The following is a 20,405-nucleotide window of genomic DNA, read 5'->3' on the forward strand; positions in this document are numbered from 1 at the left end:
ACTCGGAGCTGAAGCGTCTCACACATGGCTGCTCTCTGTCCACTGGCTGCCAGACCTGCCGTCCTCACACACGAGACATTTGTCCACCTGTAGTCTGTCCAGTGCCGTCCTGTGCACATGTGGCCCTGACTCGTACTGAGCTGTCGTGCTAAAACATCACTTTGGCAACAAATAAAAGTCACCCACATGAAAAGTACTTGAATAAAAGTCAGGCAGCTGATCATCAAAAAACATTCAGTACAGATTTGATTTAGAAAGATGAACCTGAAAGTTGAAGCAGAGGAAGCTCTCTATGACATAGTTCAGGCAGATTAAACGTTAGAGCCCAAAGTGGGGCTCGAATGTTTAATTGAATTTGAATTAAACGTATTATATTGTTTAACATTCAAACTTTATTACGAAATTATATTTTTTATTAACCTGTGTCAGTAAGAACAGATTCACAACTCACATAGCAACATGGGAAATACATAACTATAATTAAATACTGAGCCAGAAGATGCTCTCAGACTTCCTTTAGAAGACAATACATCAGTCTTCGTGGGACGGAAGGCTTTGGTCGGCCGGATGTGGACCGCGAGCCGCCGCTTGAGGACTGGTAAGTACGCTGCCTGCTCGGTGGAAACGGTGCGCCGCCATTGACTCTGACCGCCGAAAACATTTATTTCTGCCTGGCTGGCGGGCGTCCGTTAAAATGTGAAAACACCGCAGTACACTCAGCAGTCACAGTTTCACCGAAGCGCGCCAAGACATTGTGACGTAATCCATAACCGCTTCCTACCATGGCTACTTAACTTACCGAAAATTAAGCTAACTTTGCGGTGAAACTGTAACCAGTAATTATAGCCACGACTAACATTTTCAACACGAATGGAGATTGAAACACGGCTACTTTTGACTGTGGTAGGTGGCCATGACATTAACAAGATAATTCACACTGCGAGGCAGCTTATTCTTAAAACGTGTTATTAAAAGCCGAATGATAATTCATTGCTGAATAAAAAGGCCCAGTTATGCTAGGCTAGCATGTTGTTGTTTTTGCTAGCTGCCTAGCATGAAGTGGTGGAAATTAACTATCATTAATCTACCTTAGTTAAATAGTACATTTACTCGGATATTGTATTCTACTTTACATGAATATGAGTTTATTAAAAGCTTCTTCGACTCCATCACAATTATTTAATGCTAAATGTTGATTGAGTATTTCAGTAATGTATCAGTACCATAATATTTAGTTTAAATCACAATCTCTAAAAAGTGTGTATTGTGCAAAATGAAAACTTATTTCTTTTACCTTTTTACCCTGAGCTAAGCCAAGAATTTTATTCCACCACTGCAAAAGGCAGACGACGTTAGCAGCTGCCTCTTAAAGTTAGTCAAAAATCACAAAGCGAAAGACTCAGACATTTTCTGTAAGAACTGTTGAAGACCAAACCAGAGCTTCATCTTCCAAGAGGCCAGACTCATGGCTCCTGTGTAGCCTGGATGTGAAGGTAGGCAGTTTCTTTCTAACATGTGAGCCGGGACAACTTTAGCATTATATGGTGAGACAGTGTCCCAGTTATGTCTTGTTAGCTAGTTGTGAAGTTACTTAGCAGCCAGAATAAGCTACTTTGTGCTTTTGTTTTTGGGAGATATATAGAGGACATTCGCCGATGTGAAATGTATTGGGTTGAATTAGGGTAAATATAGCTGACTAAACTTTGTCATAACACCTAGCTTTAGACATGCCTCTGATGTACTCTTGCTAGCTAGTAATGGAGGAGTTTAAAGATTGTACTGTTTGCTGATCTAGTTGTACTTTCCTACTGCCACTGCAAGATAGCAGAAAAGAGCAAGTTTGGACTATGCAAGATTGTATTTACAATATAGCAAACCATTTAATGTGTATGCACGTTAATGTCTTTTCTTGTGGTTTTTTTTTTTTATCTTCTTCCTATTTTGTTGACCAAGTTACTGTTGCAGTTGCAACACCATCTGTCTGTTTATATGAGCAGACAGATGTAGGCGTTGACTGAAAATTGGCTCATCATTTATATTACTAATAAATAGAGGAAGGAAATGAAGTCACTCAACAGCCTCATATCTGGCTTCTGCCAACAGTCTATACAGGAAGACATCTTTCTTCAGAGTAAGTAGAATTATTTATTGATGTGACTGATACTGTGGACCTCCTGTGTACTTATTATTTCATCTGCTGACATGTTTTATTGTGTGTGAAGCCTCACAGAGAGATGAGAGGAGCAGCTATGAGTTTAAGTGCAGCAGCCAGTGGATTTGTTGTCTTCCTCCTCTCTGTGTCAGGTACTGTATATCTACAGTTACATTCACTGCATTCAAAGAGGGGAATCTGGCAACATGTGGGCTGAAGAAATGTGAGTTTATTCATAAAATGTCCTTTCCACCCTCAGAGCTGATGGTTGTTTCAGCTTTTGTTTTTGTGTCAAATTTTGCTGCTGAAAACAGTTTCTCACACCTCAGTGTTCTGCTTTTCTTTTTAGTCTTCACACGTCAGTCAGCAGCAGCCTGAGCACAGAGTGAACAGAGAGAGAACTAACCAAGACAAACACAGACTCTCTCATAATGAATATTTGTCCTCTTATCCTGGTCAGTAAAGCTAATAGACTAAATAAAGACTAATAAAGCCACCTTTCTTTTCAATAACAGTCATAAGCCTTCCATTCATGGAGTCTGTCAGTTTCTCGATCTGTTGACGATTAGCTTGTTGTGGAGCAGCAACCACACCCTCCCAGACTGTTCAGAGAGGTTTACTGTTCTCCTTCACCGTATGTCTCCCGTTTAAGAAGGAACCACAAGTTCTCTCTGCTGCTACATTGCACCTCAGTGTATACCAGTACTACTCTGCTGTGCAATACTCTGCTGTCATGATTGTACTGTTGCGCAATAATACTACTCAGTCGTGCAATACTTTGACTTGTGCAATACCACTATGCTGCTGTGCATACTCTGCACCTTTTTTATGTATTCCTTGCAATTGTAAATATTTCTTAGATCGGCTTGTATATCTGTTTATATTTTTAGCTGTACATGTTGTTGTACATTTTAGAACCTTTATTCTATTTACCTGCTCTAATCTACTGCTTCTTCCTCTGCATCTGTTGGCCTGCTCTGAACGACATCTCACTGTAGTGACAAGAAAGGCTTCTATTCTATTCTATTCTATTCTGTTCTGTTCAATAGGGTTTAGGTCAGGTGAGGAAGGGGGCCATGTCATAATTCTTTCATCTTGAAGGCCTTTACTGGTCAGTTAATTTGCATCTTTTTCTCTCAGCGTGTTTTTTGCGACCCTGTTAACTATTTGTAACGAAACGTATATGGTTCTGTTATTACGCCCCAATATCTTAGTGATATACTTAAATACAATAAGTATTCAGATTTATACAGCTTGGAGTTGTGAACATGATGCATAAAATGATGATATGGTCAGAATACTCACTTGCCTAATAATTGTGCTCACAGTGGATGTAAAATGTCTTTCATTTGCTTTGTGTGTGGAGGACTTTTTGTTGACTCATGAGATTCACTTTTCAGACATTTTGTTGACAGTTTGTAGAATGAATGGACCAAAGCAGAAACAACCAGAAGTAACAAATATTCCTGTGTCCCAACACTGATAAAATATGATCAACAGCTGATAACATATTTGTTCCAGTTCAGTTCTAGTTAGACAGATGCATGATTGGTCTGATAATTGAGGATCTTGAAGCTTGTCCAGGTCACCTTCCCCCAAATCATATTGGTAGTTTGATCCACTTTGTCCTCTGAGCTGACTGTGAACTGAAGTTCCTCATTTTGATTGTGACTCCTGATGTGCTCTGTGTTACAGTGGTACAGGGTCAGGATGGCTGGGCAGTGACTTACACTCCTACTGAGATCTGTGCCTTAAGAGGATCAACAGTACAAATGAGATGCACCTACACATACCCATCCAGTATGAATGGCCTGAAAACCACCGTTGAGGAAGCAACCTGGTTTGTTAAAATGAACAGAAATGAACCTTTGGATCTGACAACAGACCCACAGTATTCAGGTCGTTTGGATGCTCAGTGTGGTGACAGCAACTGCACTCTGAACATCACAGACCTGAGAGAGAGCGACTCAGCTGAGTACAAGTTCATGTTCAAATTAAGCCAACATAATGAGAGATTTACTGGTTCACCTGGAGTCACTTTGTCTGTCACAGGTAACATTTTCATCTGAATATTTATTCTCACTTACGTCTGTGTGTGTGTGTGTGTGTGTGTGTGTGTGTGTGCTTGTTGACAGTTTGTGTCTTAAATGAAGACTTCTGTTCTTAATTAGCACATTTAGCACATTTAGTGGTGTTTGGTGGTTCATTGTGCAGAATTGGATGAAAACTAAATCACTGCCTCATGAGATTGTACACACATTGGATAAAAATCTTGACTGTAAACTTTAAGCTGTAAAATAACAGCTCAGACTGTAAATTTACCAAAACAACATCTGTCATCATGTGTTCAGACTTTATAAATTCTTTGGATCACAACAAACTTGTGCAGATCATCACAGAAATCCCCTGATTATTTGTTCTTGTATCTTTAGGTGATACTTTGTGATTTTGTTCTTCTGAAATGTTGACCCTTTTTTCAGATGGAAAAGACCTCATGGGTCCATCCACAACGACAAGAGCGATGAGTAAGTAAACTGATTTCTTCTGGAACATAAGATCAGTAAGTCTGCAGTGTGGATTCAGCAGACGGCAGAGTGAATTGATGAAGGCAGGAGGTCTGGAAGTGCAGGCGTTTGTCGCCATCTGGTGGCCGTAAGATGAAGTTCTGATGCCAACAAAAATCTTTCCCTTTGACTCCTCTGACTGAGATGAGGAGATTGATAGCTCATACAGCAGTGTGGAGCCTGGCGTTCTCCATTCATCTGCCTGTATAACGTGGAGCTCCACAGTCATATGTGATGTGAATCAGTGTTCATTGTGTTCAGTAGGATCTCAGTGTTTTGGGAGGATTTATGAAATATGAAATATGAATTTAAGCCTTATGGTTGAGGATCTATTCCTCATTCATTTTGTTATTTTAGGCACTTTTTTCCCTAAAGGGCTCGGCCTCAATTTCATTTCTCCTTTAGTGTTTGTTTACTCCATTGTCCGTATCAGACTCACAATCAGGAATACTTTATTGATGCCTGAGGGATATTGGGTTTGTTACAGTTGCTCCAACCAAGATTAGAAATCAATGGGCCAAAAAAATTATAATAAAAATACAAGTAGGACTATAAGTAGAATATAAAAATAAACATAAAATAAATATAAGACGTATGTATGTGTTCCAAGGTGGCGCTGGTGAGATCGGCTGCTGTCGTACCTGATCCTGAGATTTGTTTGTATATAATCATTTTTAGCGTAATTTTTAACTTACTTAATCTTAATCTTGGAGCATAGTCCTCAAACTGTGCTCCTATCAACTTAATCCCGGATCCGACCTGGCCCGTCGACATCCTTCGGGCAGGCTACATCAACAACAACAACGGACGCACAGGCCGCAGGTCAAGGAGGAGGCCCTGAGGGAAACGAGCCAGCGTTAGGAAAAGACTGAGACGCAGAGCACACCATTCACCTCTGCCCAGCATCCTACTCTCCAATGTCCAGTCACTCCAGACCACTCTGTTCAACCAGCAGAGTTCTTCTCAGTTCACCGCAAGGGCAGGACAGGTGAGTCTGGTAAATCAAGGGGAGGTGGTGTGTGTCTGATGGTGACCAACAACTGGTGTGACAACAGGAACGTTGTGTCTCACAAACACTCATGTTCCCCTGACCTGGAGCTCCTGACCATCCAGTGCCGTCCTTTCTACCTGCCCCGCGAGTTTACGTCGGTCAGGCGAACACGGACAGTGCCCTCACCGCGCTGCATGAGGCTGTATCCACCTATCAAGCTAACCAGTCTGATGCAGCCCTCATCGTGGCTGGGGACTTTAACCGTGCTAACCTGAGGAAGGTGATACCGGAGTTTAAACAACACATCGACTGCCCCACCAGAGGAGAGAGGACTCTGGACCACTGTTACTCTCCTTTCAAGGAAGGCAAGAAGATGCGCTCCTAACCGGAGGAGAAGTGACGCTCACTGTGACGGAGCTGGAGGTGAGGAGGATGTTTAGAAGTGGAAACACCAGGAAAGCAGCAGAGCCTGACGGCATTAGCGGTCGAGTCCTCAAAGCCTGCGCTGAACAGCTCGCACCAGTGTTTACAACGATATTCAAACTCTCCCTCTCACAGTGTGTGATTCCCACCTGCTTTAAAACGTCTGTTGCAGTTCCCCTCATAAAGACAGCCCATCCCAGTAACCCCAATGACTATCGCCCCATTGCCCTCACATCTGTGGTGATGAAATGTTTTCAGAAGCTGGTCAAAACATTCATCACCTCCTCTCTGCCCCCCACCCTGGACCCCCTACAGCTTGCATACCACCCAGACAGATCCACAGACGATGCCATAACCTTCCTGCTGCACAAGACACTTTCCCACGTGGACACTAGGATGGGGAACTATGTGAGAGTGCTGTTTGTGGACTGCAGCTCAGCATTCAATACCATAGTCCCCTCCAGGCTGCTCACTAAGCTGTGTGATCTTGGACTGAACTCCTCCCTGTGCAGGTGGGTCTACAACTTCCTAACCGACAAACAGGTAGTACACGTGGGCACCCATAGCTCACCCCCCCCCTCACCCTCAACACTGGATCCCCCCAAGGATACGTCCCCTGCTGTACTCCCTGTACACACATGACTGTGTGTCCACATCAGACAGTAACACCATCATAAAGTTTGCTGACGACACAGCCATCGTGGGGTTAATCTCCCACAGCAAGGAGGAGGCCTACAGGAAGGAGGTCACCCACCTGGAGAGCTGGTCCCAGGAGAATAACCTCCTGCTGAACGTCAGCAAAACTAAGGAGCTGATAGTGGACTACAAGCAGCAGGAGGACATCCGTCCACTCTGCATCGGCGGGTCTGAGGTGGAGAAGGTGGACAGTTTTAAATACCTCGGTGTGACCATCACACGGGACCTGTCCTTGTCACTGCACATTAACAGGACTGTTAAGAAGGCCAGGCAGCGTCTGTTCCACCTCAGACGCCTCAGAGACTTCAGGCTCCCCCTCAAGGAACTTTTACACCTGCACCACTGAGAGAATCTTGAGTGGGAGCATCACCACATGGATGGGCAACTGCACAAAGCAGGACCTCTCGGCCCTCAGGAGGGTAGTCTGCTCAGCTGAGCGGACTTCTGAACTCTACCCGACCTGCAGGACATTTACATCAAACGATGCAGGTCGAGAGCTTAGAAGATCAGAAGGCAGCCCCACCATCTCGGACACTCACCACCAGAGGGCACTGCAGCATGTTTTTGTAAATAAAATCTTCAGTTCAACCCCCAGTTTGCTCCCTGGGCGCTTGATAGCAGCCCACTGCTCCTGTGTGTTGCAGGAGTATGCATGTAATTTGTTGGGTGTTGCATGTGTGTTCAGCTAAGGATGGGTTAAATGCAGAAGACAAATTCAGTGTGTGTATGTAAAAATATGTATACTGCCAATAAAGCGATTCTCAATCTTAAGTCTTTGGCCTGTAGAGCAACTGTAACAACCCAATTCCCCCCACGGATCAATAAAGTATTTCTGCTTGTGATATTCCACCTGTGTTACCTGAATGAACACTGGCTGTAACACTCACATGTGCACTGCAGACCTGCACAGTTTCTTGCTCAGTTTCCCTCTTTATGGGACCAGTGCATCCAAAGATGCTGTAATTGATTAATTGTTTTCCTTTGATCACCATTTCTCAGCAGCAGGTATGTTAGCAGCTGCTGGAACAATCCCTGTGGTTCTCCTGGCTGTCATATCCCTCTCTGTCTACCTGTGGATCAGGTGAGCAGCTCTGAATCACTGAAGGTCAAATCACTGACAGTCAGAAGTGAAACATTCAGTCATTTATGTTTTCATTAATTCTCCTGAGCAGAAAGAAGAGGACGTCCAATGAATCTTCTGAGGCTGAAGAGAGACCAGACAACAGGGAACAGGTGAGAACAGTTATGTATATTATTGTAAAAGAAAAGACAACTTAAACTGCTTCCTGTTCATTCAGACTGAAAGTACTTTTGTTCATGTCTGCCTGATCAGGAGGAGCAGGGTGAACTTCAGTACACCAGCATCCACTTCTCCAACAACCGGGCAGATCCTACTCCACTCTACTCCAACCACAGTCCAGCTGGGCTTCCCAGACACATGGAGCAGCAGGAAGTCAGTGAGTACGCTGCTGTCAGATTTAACAGTGGCAGTACTGCCCCGAGGTGAGCAGCTCTTACAATGACAAGACTTTGAAATGCATTCATTGTTTTTCTTGCTCTGTTTTTCTTGTTGTTACTGTTAAGTTATGATGGAAATGTTCTTATCTCTTTTATCTTTTCCCTCCTCAGAACCAGAGGTCAGCAAACTGGACAGGATCCAGCAAAAACATAACTGAAGAATTTGTTCGTGCAACAAGTTATGGGATGTGAATTACCAAGAGAGACCAAAAACTTAAATTTAAGGCTCACACACTTGATCCTCACAGAAGAACTTTCAGCTCCATAGAAAAACAGTCTATCAGCCTTCAGAGACATCTGGAATCCTTTTACAACCTTTCTCCAAACTCTGAGCCACGAACACTCCCTACAACACCTGTCCTCAGTATTTGCCTTCCTGATACATAACCCCTCCTCCCTCTCTCTTTCTCTCTTTCTTCCTCCTCGCACACACAAGCACTCGCATGCACACGCACACACAAACAACAACCAGCCCTCTCAGTAGACCTCTCTACTTAAGCAGTAATACTTGAGAATTGTACTTGTTGTTCTGCCTGTGTGTATGTCAGTCTGTTTGTCTGTCCAGTGTCTGTCTGTCCATCTGTTTGTGTCTTTGTCTGTCCACCTGCCTGTCCGTCTGCATCCCTCTGTTGATCTCCCTTCTGTCTGTTTATCTGTCTATCCCACCCCTGTCCGTCTGCGTCCGTCTGTATAATTGGTCTAATTCTGTCCAGTTTTGTCTAATTTGTCCAATCAGTTATATTATCAGATATTATCTTTTACTTCACAACATTGGATGGATGTGGGTCAGTCAAATCACTGTTTTTATGTGTAGTGGTGGCAAGTTCGACTCTTTTTACTGAATCGAATCGTTCACACTCGAACAGTAAATTGGACAAATCTTTTTTTGAGTCATTTCGTTCATTTTGTTCATTTTTACAGCAGGTGGCGCTGTAGCCCTCTTGTGGGCGTTGTAAAAAAGGCAGCGGTTTACAAACACTAAATACGGAAGGCAACATGGTTTGCTTTAGCTGACAAGTAGGATAACACACAAAAATGCTACAAGCAATTCAAACCGTGTGAAAATCTGGGACAGCAAATGCACATCACAATAAAGTGACTTGTGTCCTGCATCCTCCCTGCCATTGTTGTTTACCGGCGCGACAGTGACGAGGTACCTGTCAGGTGACAGTTGAAAGAGAGACCGATCCAAGAACGAACGTACTGTTCGAACTTACAGCATCGTTCACGAACGATGAACGAACGTACTGCTCGCCAACGAGAACGAGAACGAGAACGAATTGCTTCTTCCAGCCTGCACTGCCGGTCACGTGACAGCTTGTAGAGGACAAGTGAATGGAAAACTCATTTTGAAAATTAGTGAGACAATAAAAACAAAAAGTAACAATAATAATAATTAAGTTCCCCAAATGTTTACATGGTGCATTTATTGTGTCCAAAACGTGACATTATTATTGTTATTGTTATTATTATTACTCTATTTGTTATTATTCTTATTGTTATATTTTATTATTTTATGGCAGGTTATAACAATCATTATGTTGATTTAATTTCAAAAGTATTTATTTATAAACACACTTATAAACACACTTTACATTATGTACATTATATACACAATAACACTATACACATTGACAAGAACAGAAGACCACTAATTAATTATGATTTGATGAATAAATAATGTATGTCGGGTGTTACAGCCCTGTAGCTGAGCTACAGCTGTCACATGACAAATGAACGAAATAACGATTCATATGAACGACCCGTGAACGAACTGTAGTGCTCGCTGCTCGCCACACAGCCTGAGCTGCCTGGCGGTCATATGACAAAAGAATGAGGACCTGAGGACGGATGCACAGTTGAGCGAGTCGTGAACTAATCATTTGTGTTTCCTGCTGACTGAGCTTAAGCAGCAGCCTGTTGTGTAGCGAGAGAAGGTACTGCATGAAAATGAGCGAATCGCTCACTGAGAGGACTCATTACTCCCAAGTCATTTAAAAGATTAGTTCATATTGAACAAATTGTTTCACGAACGAAACATCACTAAAGAACTGAGTCTGTCTGCAGTTTCTGTGACGGATGGAAATGGTCTCCGTATTTTGTCAAAATTAAAAAATATCTAAGAAGGAACCTTCGTTTTTCCAGCTTTACATTGTAGAAAACCTCCTTTAACCGCTGATCATAAGATGGGGGCAACGAGAGGATTAAATGTGTGGCTATCACATAATGTGGCACAAATGAGTGGATGTTGTCTTATCTCAACATTAAGCGTGTTAAAGTGTTAAATATTCAAGACCCAAAGTTGATCAAGTTCTGGCAGGCATCAACAAAACACACAAACAAGCTTTTCATGGGACTGAACACCTCCGATACAAGCATCACTAACATTTGACTTTTATGTTATTTCAGCGCCAAATCACGACAAAAGTTATCTCATGACACTTTCCGGTTAGAACAGGTTGAGACCAAACTCTTTCATTTAGTGTTTTACAGAGCCCAACCCAACGTTGCTCCTTTATTGACTCACTAAACACACTACAGCCACAGCAGTCTGCTTTAACTGGTCACAGCACAATAACAGCTGCAGTCTCAGTCAGTTAATCTGATCCCTGATACAAACGGCACCAGGAGTTTATCCACTCATGTGTTTTTGTTTCAGTCTGTCTGTGTGAAGCATCAAACTGTCTGTCTCTTTGTCATGTCTGTCTCTGTTTAGGTGAACAGAGTGGAGTGTGTGAGTTCACTGAACGCTCCTCACTAATATGGCGCCATCTGGTGGAACAATGTAGGTATTGCACTGTGCCATGACTGCATGTGTCTTCAATATGCAGGTGAGACTTGGCTTCTGTTTAGCAGCTAAACACATCCTGTGTGGTTTTGTGATGTGTGTGTGTGTGTGTGTGTGTACATAAAAACTGTCAAGTGTCCCTGTGAGGTAACTTGAGGAAGCAGATTCAGCTCTGGTTCACCTGGAGTCACCTTGTCTGTCACGGGTCACATTTTGACTGGAAATGTTTGTTATTAATCACAGATCCACAGCTCCAGGTACATGTGAGGAGATCAACAGTCAGTCAGTCTTCTACAGGGACAGAGCTGACATGTCACAGCAAGTGCCAGCTGCCTGATCATTCTTCATACATCTGGTTCAAGAGTGGACAGGAAGTGGAAGAGACCAAATGTTTTCAGCCACAGCCAATAAGTCCAGCAGACAGATCTTACTGTGCTGTATCAGGACATGAGACTTTGTCCTCTCCTTCAGTGTGTCGCTTTACTTCTCTTTGTTTCACTAAAACAATCGGGTGGAAAGTTTCAGCCACAGAGTGTCGAGCAGCTCAGCTTCAGTTAGACCCAATGACACAATTTTATTCATCTTCATAAACGTAAGAAACATCTTAAGACCAAAATGTGATTTCAATCCTTGCTCTTCATTCATTTTCAAATCCATTTTGTTTTCATTCTGAAGCTCCTCACAAACGGGAGTGAAGGAAAGTGCCACCCACAAAAAACAGTCAGTCAGTTGAAAAAAGAAGGAAATCAAACAGAAAAGTATTGAACTGTACTGTTTTAAAGGTCTGTAACTGCAGTTGGAAGTAACACAGAGTCTTCAGGATCTCTTGGACCTCAGCAAGTTTATTTTATGAAAGACAACATGTGAAACTCTAACAGTAACTGTTACAACTTCAGTCAATGTCTGCAACCCAGCAGAAAACACACAGAGAGGAAAAGAAATGTAGAAAACGACAAATCATAAAAGGTGACTGACTGTCTGTCCCCACTGCTGCATGAAAGACATGGAGGACCTTGGACAGCTCCAGGATCAAAGTCCTGATTCAGTATCTGTGATGTTACACTGTCCTCTAGTGGTGAAGTTTGTGTGTCACATAGGCTTGGGCGATTTTTCGATTTCGATTTTAAGCGCGATTTATAATTAATACGATTAGAAATTAAGACACATTCGATAACATTCGATAGCGCACGCCTTCACAAAAAAAATCTCCAACGTTTTCACGGGCACGCGAGTAGCCAATCATAACTAAAAATTGACGCACGTAGCCAATCAGTTTTTGAAGAGAGCCACCACGTCACTCACATTAGGTTGTGTGTACAAACATACACACACGGCCCGCTGTGGTGGCTAACAGAACAGAAGCATCTCATCAAAGTTTGCGGCAAAGATTCTATAGCGTAGTGGTTGCAGCCACTACGGCGTGTCTCCAACCAAACAGGCAAGACTGTATAAAAATGAGCGAAAACTCGGCTGGGCAGAGTTCTGCACAGCATTTAAGCCTCAGTTCTTCCCAGGAGGAAATCGTTGAGAAGAAGGGTCAGAAGGGCTCGGCTCTCTGGAGGTACTTTGGCTATTTGAAATCGGATAAACAACAGAGCAAAGTCCTGTGTAAAATGTGTAGAAGTCACGTCCCTACTAAAACAGGAAACACCAGCAACTTATTTCAGCATTTAAAGCAATATCACCCATTAGAGCACACAGAGTGCTGCCAGGTCGGTAAAGCCCCCTCGACCAGCAATAAGAGGAAGGCTGATCAACAAACCATACAGTCCGCTCTCTCCAGCGCCATGGTGTATGAAAAAACATCGAAACGACACAAAGACATCACACATGCCATCACACAATTCATCGCAAAAGGCATGCAGCCAATTTGCACTGTCGAAACAGCCGGGTTTAAAAATCTAATGAAAGTGATCGACCCTCGTTATCAACTCCAGCACTTCTCGCAGACAGCAATCCAATTAAAAAAGAATGAAAAAATAGTGATTTCATGTATATCGTTTTATATATCGTTATCGAACATTTTGAACAAAAAAAATCGTATGATCATTTTTTCTAATATCGCCCAGCCCTAGTGTCACAGTCAGGCTTCATCACTCTGAGTGCTCCCTCCACTGTCTGCTCTAAAGGCTCAGTCCACCCAAATGACAAAGTACAAATTTGGTGATCCTTTCCTGTCTCTTCTTGTCTCATCTTCCACCGCTTAACTAAGTCCGGATCACGGGGGCAGTAGCCTCAGCAGGGAAGTCCAGACTGTCCTCTCCCTGGCCACTTCAACCAGCCCCAGATGAGCTGGAAATACCCAGGTGTTCCCACATAATCTGTCCATCGTGTCCTGGGTCTGCCCTGGGGTCTCTGTCTGGACTGACCCCGAAACAACTCCCCAGGGAGATGTTTGGGAGACATCCTAACCAAGTGCCCCAATCACCTCAGCTGGCTCCTCTCGATGAGAGGGAGCAGTGGCTCTACTCTGAGCCCCTCCCGAATGTCCGAGCTAAGGCTGAGCCCGGCGACCCTCGCTTGTATCTGTGATCTTGTTCTTTCAGTTACTACCCACAGCTCATAACCATAGGTGAGGGTTGGAACGTAGATTGACCGGCACATCTGGAGCTTTGCGTTTTGACTCGCCAAAGTCAGCAGACCAAGCTCTCACTGCAGTAATACAGAGACTGGATGGCCCATAACATCTGACCATCCACCCCATATTCCTGCAGACTCCCCACAGCATGCCCCGAGGGACTTGGTCATAAGCCTTCTCCAAGTCCACAAAACACATGTGGACTGGTTGTGCAAACTCCCGCGACTTCTCCAGCACCCTGGAGAGGCTGTAGAGCTGGTCCAGTGTTCCATGACCGTTAAGAAAACTGCGTTGTTCCTCTTGCTTCCGAGTTTCGACGAACAGACGGACTCTCCTTTCCAGCACCCTGGTGTAGACTTTCCCAGGATGGCTGAAGAGTGTGATCCCTCTATATTTGGAACACACCAAGGCCACTCCACTCCGAGGACACTGTCCCTGATGACCACACAATGTTGCAGAGGCATGTCAGCCATGACACCCCACAACGTCCAGAGTCTTGAGGTACTCTAGATGGATCCCATCTAGCCCCGGAGCACTGCCGCCGCAGAGTTGTTTAACTGCCTCAGTGACTTCCGCCTCTGCAATGGCAGCGTGGAACATGGTCCTCTGCCTTCGGTGGGAGTTGAAAACCATTCTGACCGGGTCCTCAGCCGACCCTCACTGTTGTTCGTTCCTCCCAGTCACACCCCTGCAGGTCACGCTGCTCATGTGAGCGTTCCCCCAGTAGAATACCTGGTAGGGGCAGCTTCCAGCACCTGTCCCAAGGGCTCCTAAAAGGATAGGTACTCTGAACTGTCATTTGGTGCATATGCACAAACAACAGTCATGACCTGTTCCCGCACAAGCTCAGACTCCTTCCCCACCAGTGAGGTGACATTCCATGTGCGAACAGCGAGCTTCACCAACCAGGGATCAGACAGCCAACGTCCCCACCTTTGTCTGCCGCCCACTCTACACTACACCAGATCCCTTTGACTCCTCCTGCAAGTGGTTAGCCCACTGGAGGACAGACCCATATCCTTGCTTCGGGCTGTGGGCAAAAGACCACCACCAGGCCCCTTCCCTAGGCCTGGATCCAGGGTGGGGCCCCGGTAAATGTACGTTGTCCTTGGTTTTGCCTTTCATAGGGGTCTCTGTGAACCACACTTTATCTGACCCTTCCCCCAGGACCAGTTTGTCTTGGGAGACCCTACCAGGGGCAAAAAGCCCTCGGCAGCAGAGTTCCTGGGATTATTAGGCCACTCAAAGCCCCTCCACTACGATAAAGTGACAGTTCATGGTTTATTTCCTGTCTTTATTTTGATCACAGTTTATATGTTGGACATCTCTGCGCTCCAGCTGACCCACCTTAACTGTTCCAAGTCATTAAAACAACTTCTAATTAACATCATTATATCAGCATTCATCCTGTTAAAACATGGTTCACAAGTCCAATGCTCTCCTGTTCCTTCACTGCACCTTTTATAACACAGTTATAACACAGTTTTATTGTGATGTCATTAAAAGGCTTCACTTTCAACTTTAAAACAATTGAAGATGGCACACAAACAAACGTAGGTCTGATAAAGACATTTGACTAAATTTGGAGTAAGTTCTAACAGGATGTCCGTGTTTCTATGATTTCCTGTACAGGGTGTACAGACTTAACCGCAGATGTTTGTCTCTGCTGCTGCCTGCTGTCGTCCACTTTGTCGTCGCTGAGGAGCAGTTCATGTTGGACAAGCCTTCAGTCTGTGAAGCCTCACAGAGAGATGAGAGGAGCAGCTATGAGTTTAAGTGCAGCAGCCAGTGGATTTGTTGTCTTCCTCCTCTCTGTGTCAGGTACTGTATATCTACAGTTACATTCACTGCATTCAAAGAGGGGAATGTGGCAACATGTGGGCTGAAGCTCACATGTGGAAATCAGTGGATCAGAGTTGTGTGAAGGGAAAACTTCCCAGAAACACTTTGGATCATTTCTGTTTGATTTTGTGTCAGTTGTAATGAATATCAGTAAGATGTTCTGCTGTGTTGGCCAACATGTGTTGCTGTTGTCTTTTGCATAAAGTAGCTGTGTGCTAAACATTTTGACATGCTGTGAAGTGAGAATATTGTGGCTTTTATTCCTAACTGTTTCCTCCTCAGCCTGTTTCATTTGCTCTAAAGCCGACCCTGCTTGTAGAAGCTGCAGCTCTCGTGGAGGACGATTATTTTCTCTCTGCAGCTTCTTTTATGACAGTGAAGTTTTTTGGAGGGATGTTGGTCTCACAGTGAACTCGCCACATACTGACTGAACGGCTCTCATATTATCATACGTCTGCACCAAACCCTGCTAGTTCATGTTGTGCTGTCTGACCTCAGTGTGATGTTTCCACCCTCAGAGCTGACGGTTGTTTCAGCTTTTATCTTTTTATCAAAGTTTGCTGCTGAAAACAGTTTCTCACACCTCAGTGTTCTGCTTTTATTTTTAGTCTTCACACGTTGGTCAGCAGCAGCCTGAGCACAGAGTGAACAGAGAGAGAACTAACCAAGACAAACACAGACTCTCTCATAATGAATATTTGTCCTCTTATCCTGGTCAGTAAAGCACATTAAAGGTCACAGGTCCAATACATTCCTGTTGACTTGACTGCACCTTCAGACTGGATGATGTCCTGCCTCAGTGCACACAGAGATGAAGTGTAGGAAGCATGTGTACATCTTCCACTCTTCCTCTGCACTGACTGTGTAGAAGTGAGCAAACACTTTGTGTTTGAACTTCTGTCTCTTTGTGGTCCCTCTGGTTTCATTCAGGAATAACATCCAAAAAGTCATCAAACATTATTTGTAACAGGAGTCAGAGAATCAAACAGGAAGTTAACTGAAGTTCCTCATTTTGATTGTGACTCCTGATGTGCTCTGTGTTACAGTGGTACAGGGTCAGGATGGCTGGGCAGTGACTTACACTCTTACTGAGATCTGTGCCTTAAGAGGATCAACAGTGGACATGAGATGCAACTACACATACCCATCCAGGATGAATGGCCTGAACACCACCGTTGAGAGAACATTCTGGTTTGTTAAAGTGAGCGGAAATGAATATGCGGATCTGACAACAGACCCACAGTATTCAGGTCGTGTGGATGTTCAGTGTGGTGACAACGACTGCACTCTGAGAATCACAGACCTGAGAGAGAGCGACTCAGCTGAGTACAAGTTCAGGTTCATAACAAACCAACCTGGTGGCAGATATTCTGGTTCACCTGGAGTCACTTTGTCTGTCACAGGTGACATTTTCATTCATATGTTAATTATTTCCAAATATTCAACATCTAGAAAACAGTGATATAAATGTGTTGTGTGTGTTCACAGTTTTGTCTAAACTAACTCTCCTGTTTCTTCTTCACTGATCCAGATCTGCAGGTGCAGGTGAGACCATCTTCATCTTCTACCTGGGCTGAGCTGACGTGTCACAGCAGTTGTCGTCTACCTGCTTGTCCTTCCTACGTCTGGTATAAAAATGGAGATAAAATTGAGACACAAACATCTTCTTCTTATTCAGTGGACTTTGGTGATGTAGACAGTTATTCCTGTGCTGTAGCAGGACATGAGGATTCCCCCTCTCCTCCAGTGTGTGAGTGTCCTATAAAGTCTTCACTAACACACTAGTGGACCCTTATGACTCCATGTGTTTTAATATGGAGACCCTCATTGTGACTGTTCACACAATTGTTTTATCTTTCAGGTGTTCGTGGTCAATCCTGCAACAAAGTGACGTACGATGACAGACGCATCTGTGCTGTCAAAGGCTCATCAGTGGACATTTCTTGCACTTACAACAGTTACAACAGTCACGTTTATCCTGTTACATCTAAATTGTGGTTCAGTCCTGGACGTAGTCTCCAGTGGCAGAGTCCCTCACAGCTGGACTCTCAGCATCGTGTTCAGGTCCTTGATGAAGGTGGAGGACGCTCCACTCTGAGAATCAGTGACCTGAGAGAGAGCGACTCAGCTGAGTATCGCTTCACATTCACAGCAGGAGGCTTTGAATGGGGGAGGAGTTTACCTGCTACAACTCTGACTGTCACAGGTACTGATGAACTCAAAGTGATGTAAACACACCAACACAGGACATTTAAAGTCACAGAACATGTCAGGAATGATCCATCATCATGAGTTTGTGTACTTCATGTTGTGCAGTACTACTACTTATAGAAAGTGTAACTGCTGTGTTGACATGTATGTACATCTACCATGGATTTGTTTCAGAGCCAGTGATTGTAATCTTGTTTAATGTTCTCATATCCAGATGTGCAGGTTCAGGTGAGCAGAATATCAGTCAGTCAGTCTTATACTGAGGCAGAGCTGAAGTGTCACAGCAGCTGCAGTCCAGCAGCTCGTCTTTCCTACGTCTGGTTCAGGAATGGAACGAAAATCTCAGGGGGGGAAACGTCTTCTTATAAAGATGGCTTTTATGTGGGAGACGTCGTCTCTTGTGCTCTGAAAGGACATGAGGATTACGTCTCTGCCTCAGTGTGTGAGTTTACTCCACTGTGTCAGGACAACAAACACAGACACACACAAAGAATTATTTCTAAAACATTATGACACAAACACCAAACTAAAGTGCTAAAGTATGAGGTCCATAAGAAAAACAATATTTAGATATATGTTGTAATACAGTATTTGAATTCTTTTGAATTTGATGCCTGTAACACGTTTCCAACAAGTTGGTTTGTTGGCAAAGAAAGACTTCCTTGTAACTGTAACTTAAATGAGAGGCCTGTCAGGACAGACAGACTGAGCAAACAGGACCTGGACACTGCCAGCATGTATAGAGAAGAATGTGTGGAGTTGTTGACAATAACAAATTCTTAACGGCTTGTTATGGTCACTTCTCACCATCAGGAGTCCAAACAAAGACAGATCCAGGATCAGAACTCTGGACAGCCGCAGGGATAAATACAAATAAACTCAGAGAAAGACATTTAAATTGAAATAGTCAATGGTCTGATAACATGTTGTCAACTTTGACTGATGCATGTTCATATGTTCTCCAGATGGTCCAAAGCTTCCCTCTGTGTCAGTGAGTCCCTCTGCTGAGATAGTGGAGGGCAGTTCAGTGACTCTGAGCTGCAGCAGTGATGCTAACCCAGCAGCTAATTACACCTGGTACAAAACTAATGGAAATGGAGTCAGTTTTAAATCCCAGCTTGTCTTCAGGTCCATCCAGTCCTCTGACTCTGGACAGTATTACTGTACAGCTGAGAACGAGCTGGGGAGGACGACGTCTGAGTCCATCTCTGTGGATGTGAAATGTGAGTGAAACAGTTTGTTTACAAACAACAAACATCCTGAATGTGTTCAGCCTTTGCAGGAGAAGAAGCAGAACGAGAAGTTTTACTGTTTAGGTCCACTTTCTTCAGCTCTGCTTGCTTCACATTCACAACGTCCAACGTCTCACATCCATTTGTCAGACCACATTCAGTCTAAAATGCTGACACACAAAGTAATAATTTGAGTCAAATCAAATCATTTATCTCCTCCAGATGGTCCAAAGCTTCCCTCTGTGTCAGTGAGTCTCTCTGCTGAGATAGTGGAGGGCCGTTCAGTGACTCTGAGCTGCAGCAGTGATGCTAACCCAGCAGCTAATTACACCTGGTACAAGGAGAACCACAAACTGCCTGAGGGATCATCAGGCTCCTATGATTTCAGCTCCATCAGCTCAGAGGACAGAGGGAACTACTTCTGCAAAGCTGGGAACCAACATGGACAGATCAACTCTTCATCTCTGTTCTTAGATGTCCAGTGTATGTCACATTTTGTTCTTATGATACAAAGTCATTTCAAATCATACATGAAAATTTTCTTATTTTATTATAGTAACAGAATGCATATTAAGCATATTTAGTGAGCTGAAAGCCAAGCAAAATGTCTTTCCTGTCCTTACTGGTACGTTTCAAATGTGCTGAAAGATTCACTGAATGCTTTGGGTTCAAGTGATCGACAAAACAGCTTTTACCTGAACAAACTGGGAACCTCCAGGACAACCACACAATAGATGAACTAAGCACACGTTTTCTTCTCCACCTCCTTTGATGTTCCTCCTGGCAGGTCGTTGTCTTGTTTTCAATGAAAATAAACCTGCAGATCTTCTCCTCCAGATGGTCCAAAGCTTCCCTCTGTGTCAGTGAGTCCCTCTGCTGAGATAGTGGAGGGCAGTTCAGTGACTCTGAGCTGCAGCAGTGATGCTAACCCAGCAGCTAATTACACCTGGTACAAGGAGAACCACAAACTGCCTGAGGGATCATCAGGCTCCTATGGTTTCAGTTCCATCAGCTCAGAGGACAGAGGGAACTACTTCTGCAAAGCTGGGAATCAGTTCGGAGAGTTGGGCTCTAAGTCCGTATTTCTAAATGTCCAGTGTGAGTATCAAAAGTTCGTTCTTCTCTTATAGTGTGTTTGAACAGTAAGAGAATCACATTTTTCATGCAACAAAGTCAATGCATTGAAATGTGCTTCATGAACGTACAGGGAAATAGAAGAGAGACAGTTGGATTCTCTGGTTGATCCAGCAATCAAACTCAAACAAACAACACAAGACCAAACTCTCACCAAACCTATAGGCCAACAATAGATTTACAAGAAGGGATAAGTGAGTCGATTTGTGCTATTGGAGAAGTGGAGCCATCTGTTCTTTCTAGGAAACCATGGACAAAAGTGGTCATGTGACCATA

The 20,405-nt window shown here is 43.8% G+C and overlaps 1 protein-coding gene across 1 annotated transcript in view; it reads left to right on the plus strand.

Moving 5' to 3' along the window:
• Window positions 1–20,405, plus strand: part of LOC124051169 (hemicentin-1-like) — a 150,680-nt gene that overhangs the window by 116,885 nt on the left and 13,390 nt on the right. Inside the window, exons 13-15 of the mRNA XM_046374206.1 lie at window positions 17,084–17,302; window positions 17,414–17,758; window positions 17,978–18,205. Coding sequence (XP_046230162.1) covers window positions 17,084–17,302; window positions 17,414–17,758; window positions 17,978–18,205 — 792 coding nt within the window. The remainder of the gene's footprint in view (window positions 1–17,083; window positions 17,303–17,413; window positions 17,759–17,977; window positions 18,206–20,405) is intronic.

This window comes from Scatophagus argus, chromosome 2 (assembly GCF_020382885.2).
Source record: "Scatophagus argus isolate fScaArg1 chromosome 2, fScaArg1.pri, whole genome shotgun sequence".
Lineage (NCBI taxonomy): Eukaryota > Metazoa > Chordata > Actinopteri > Scatophagidae > Scatophagus > Scatophagus argus.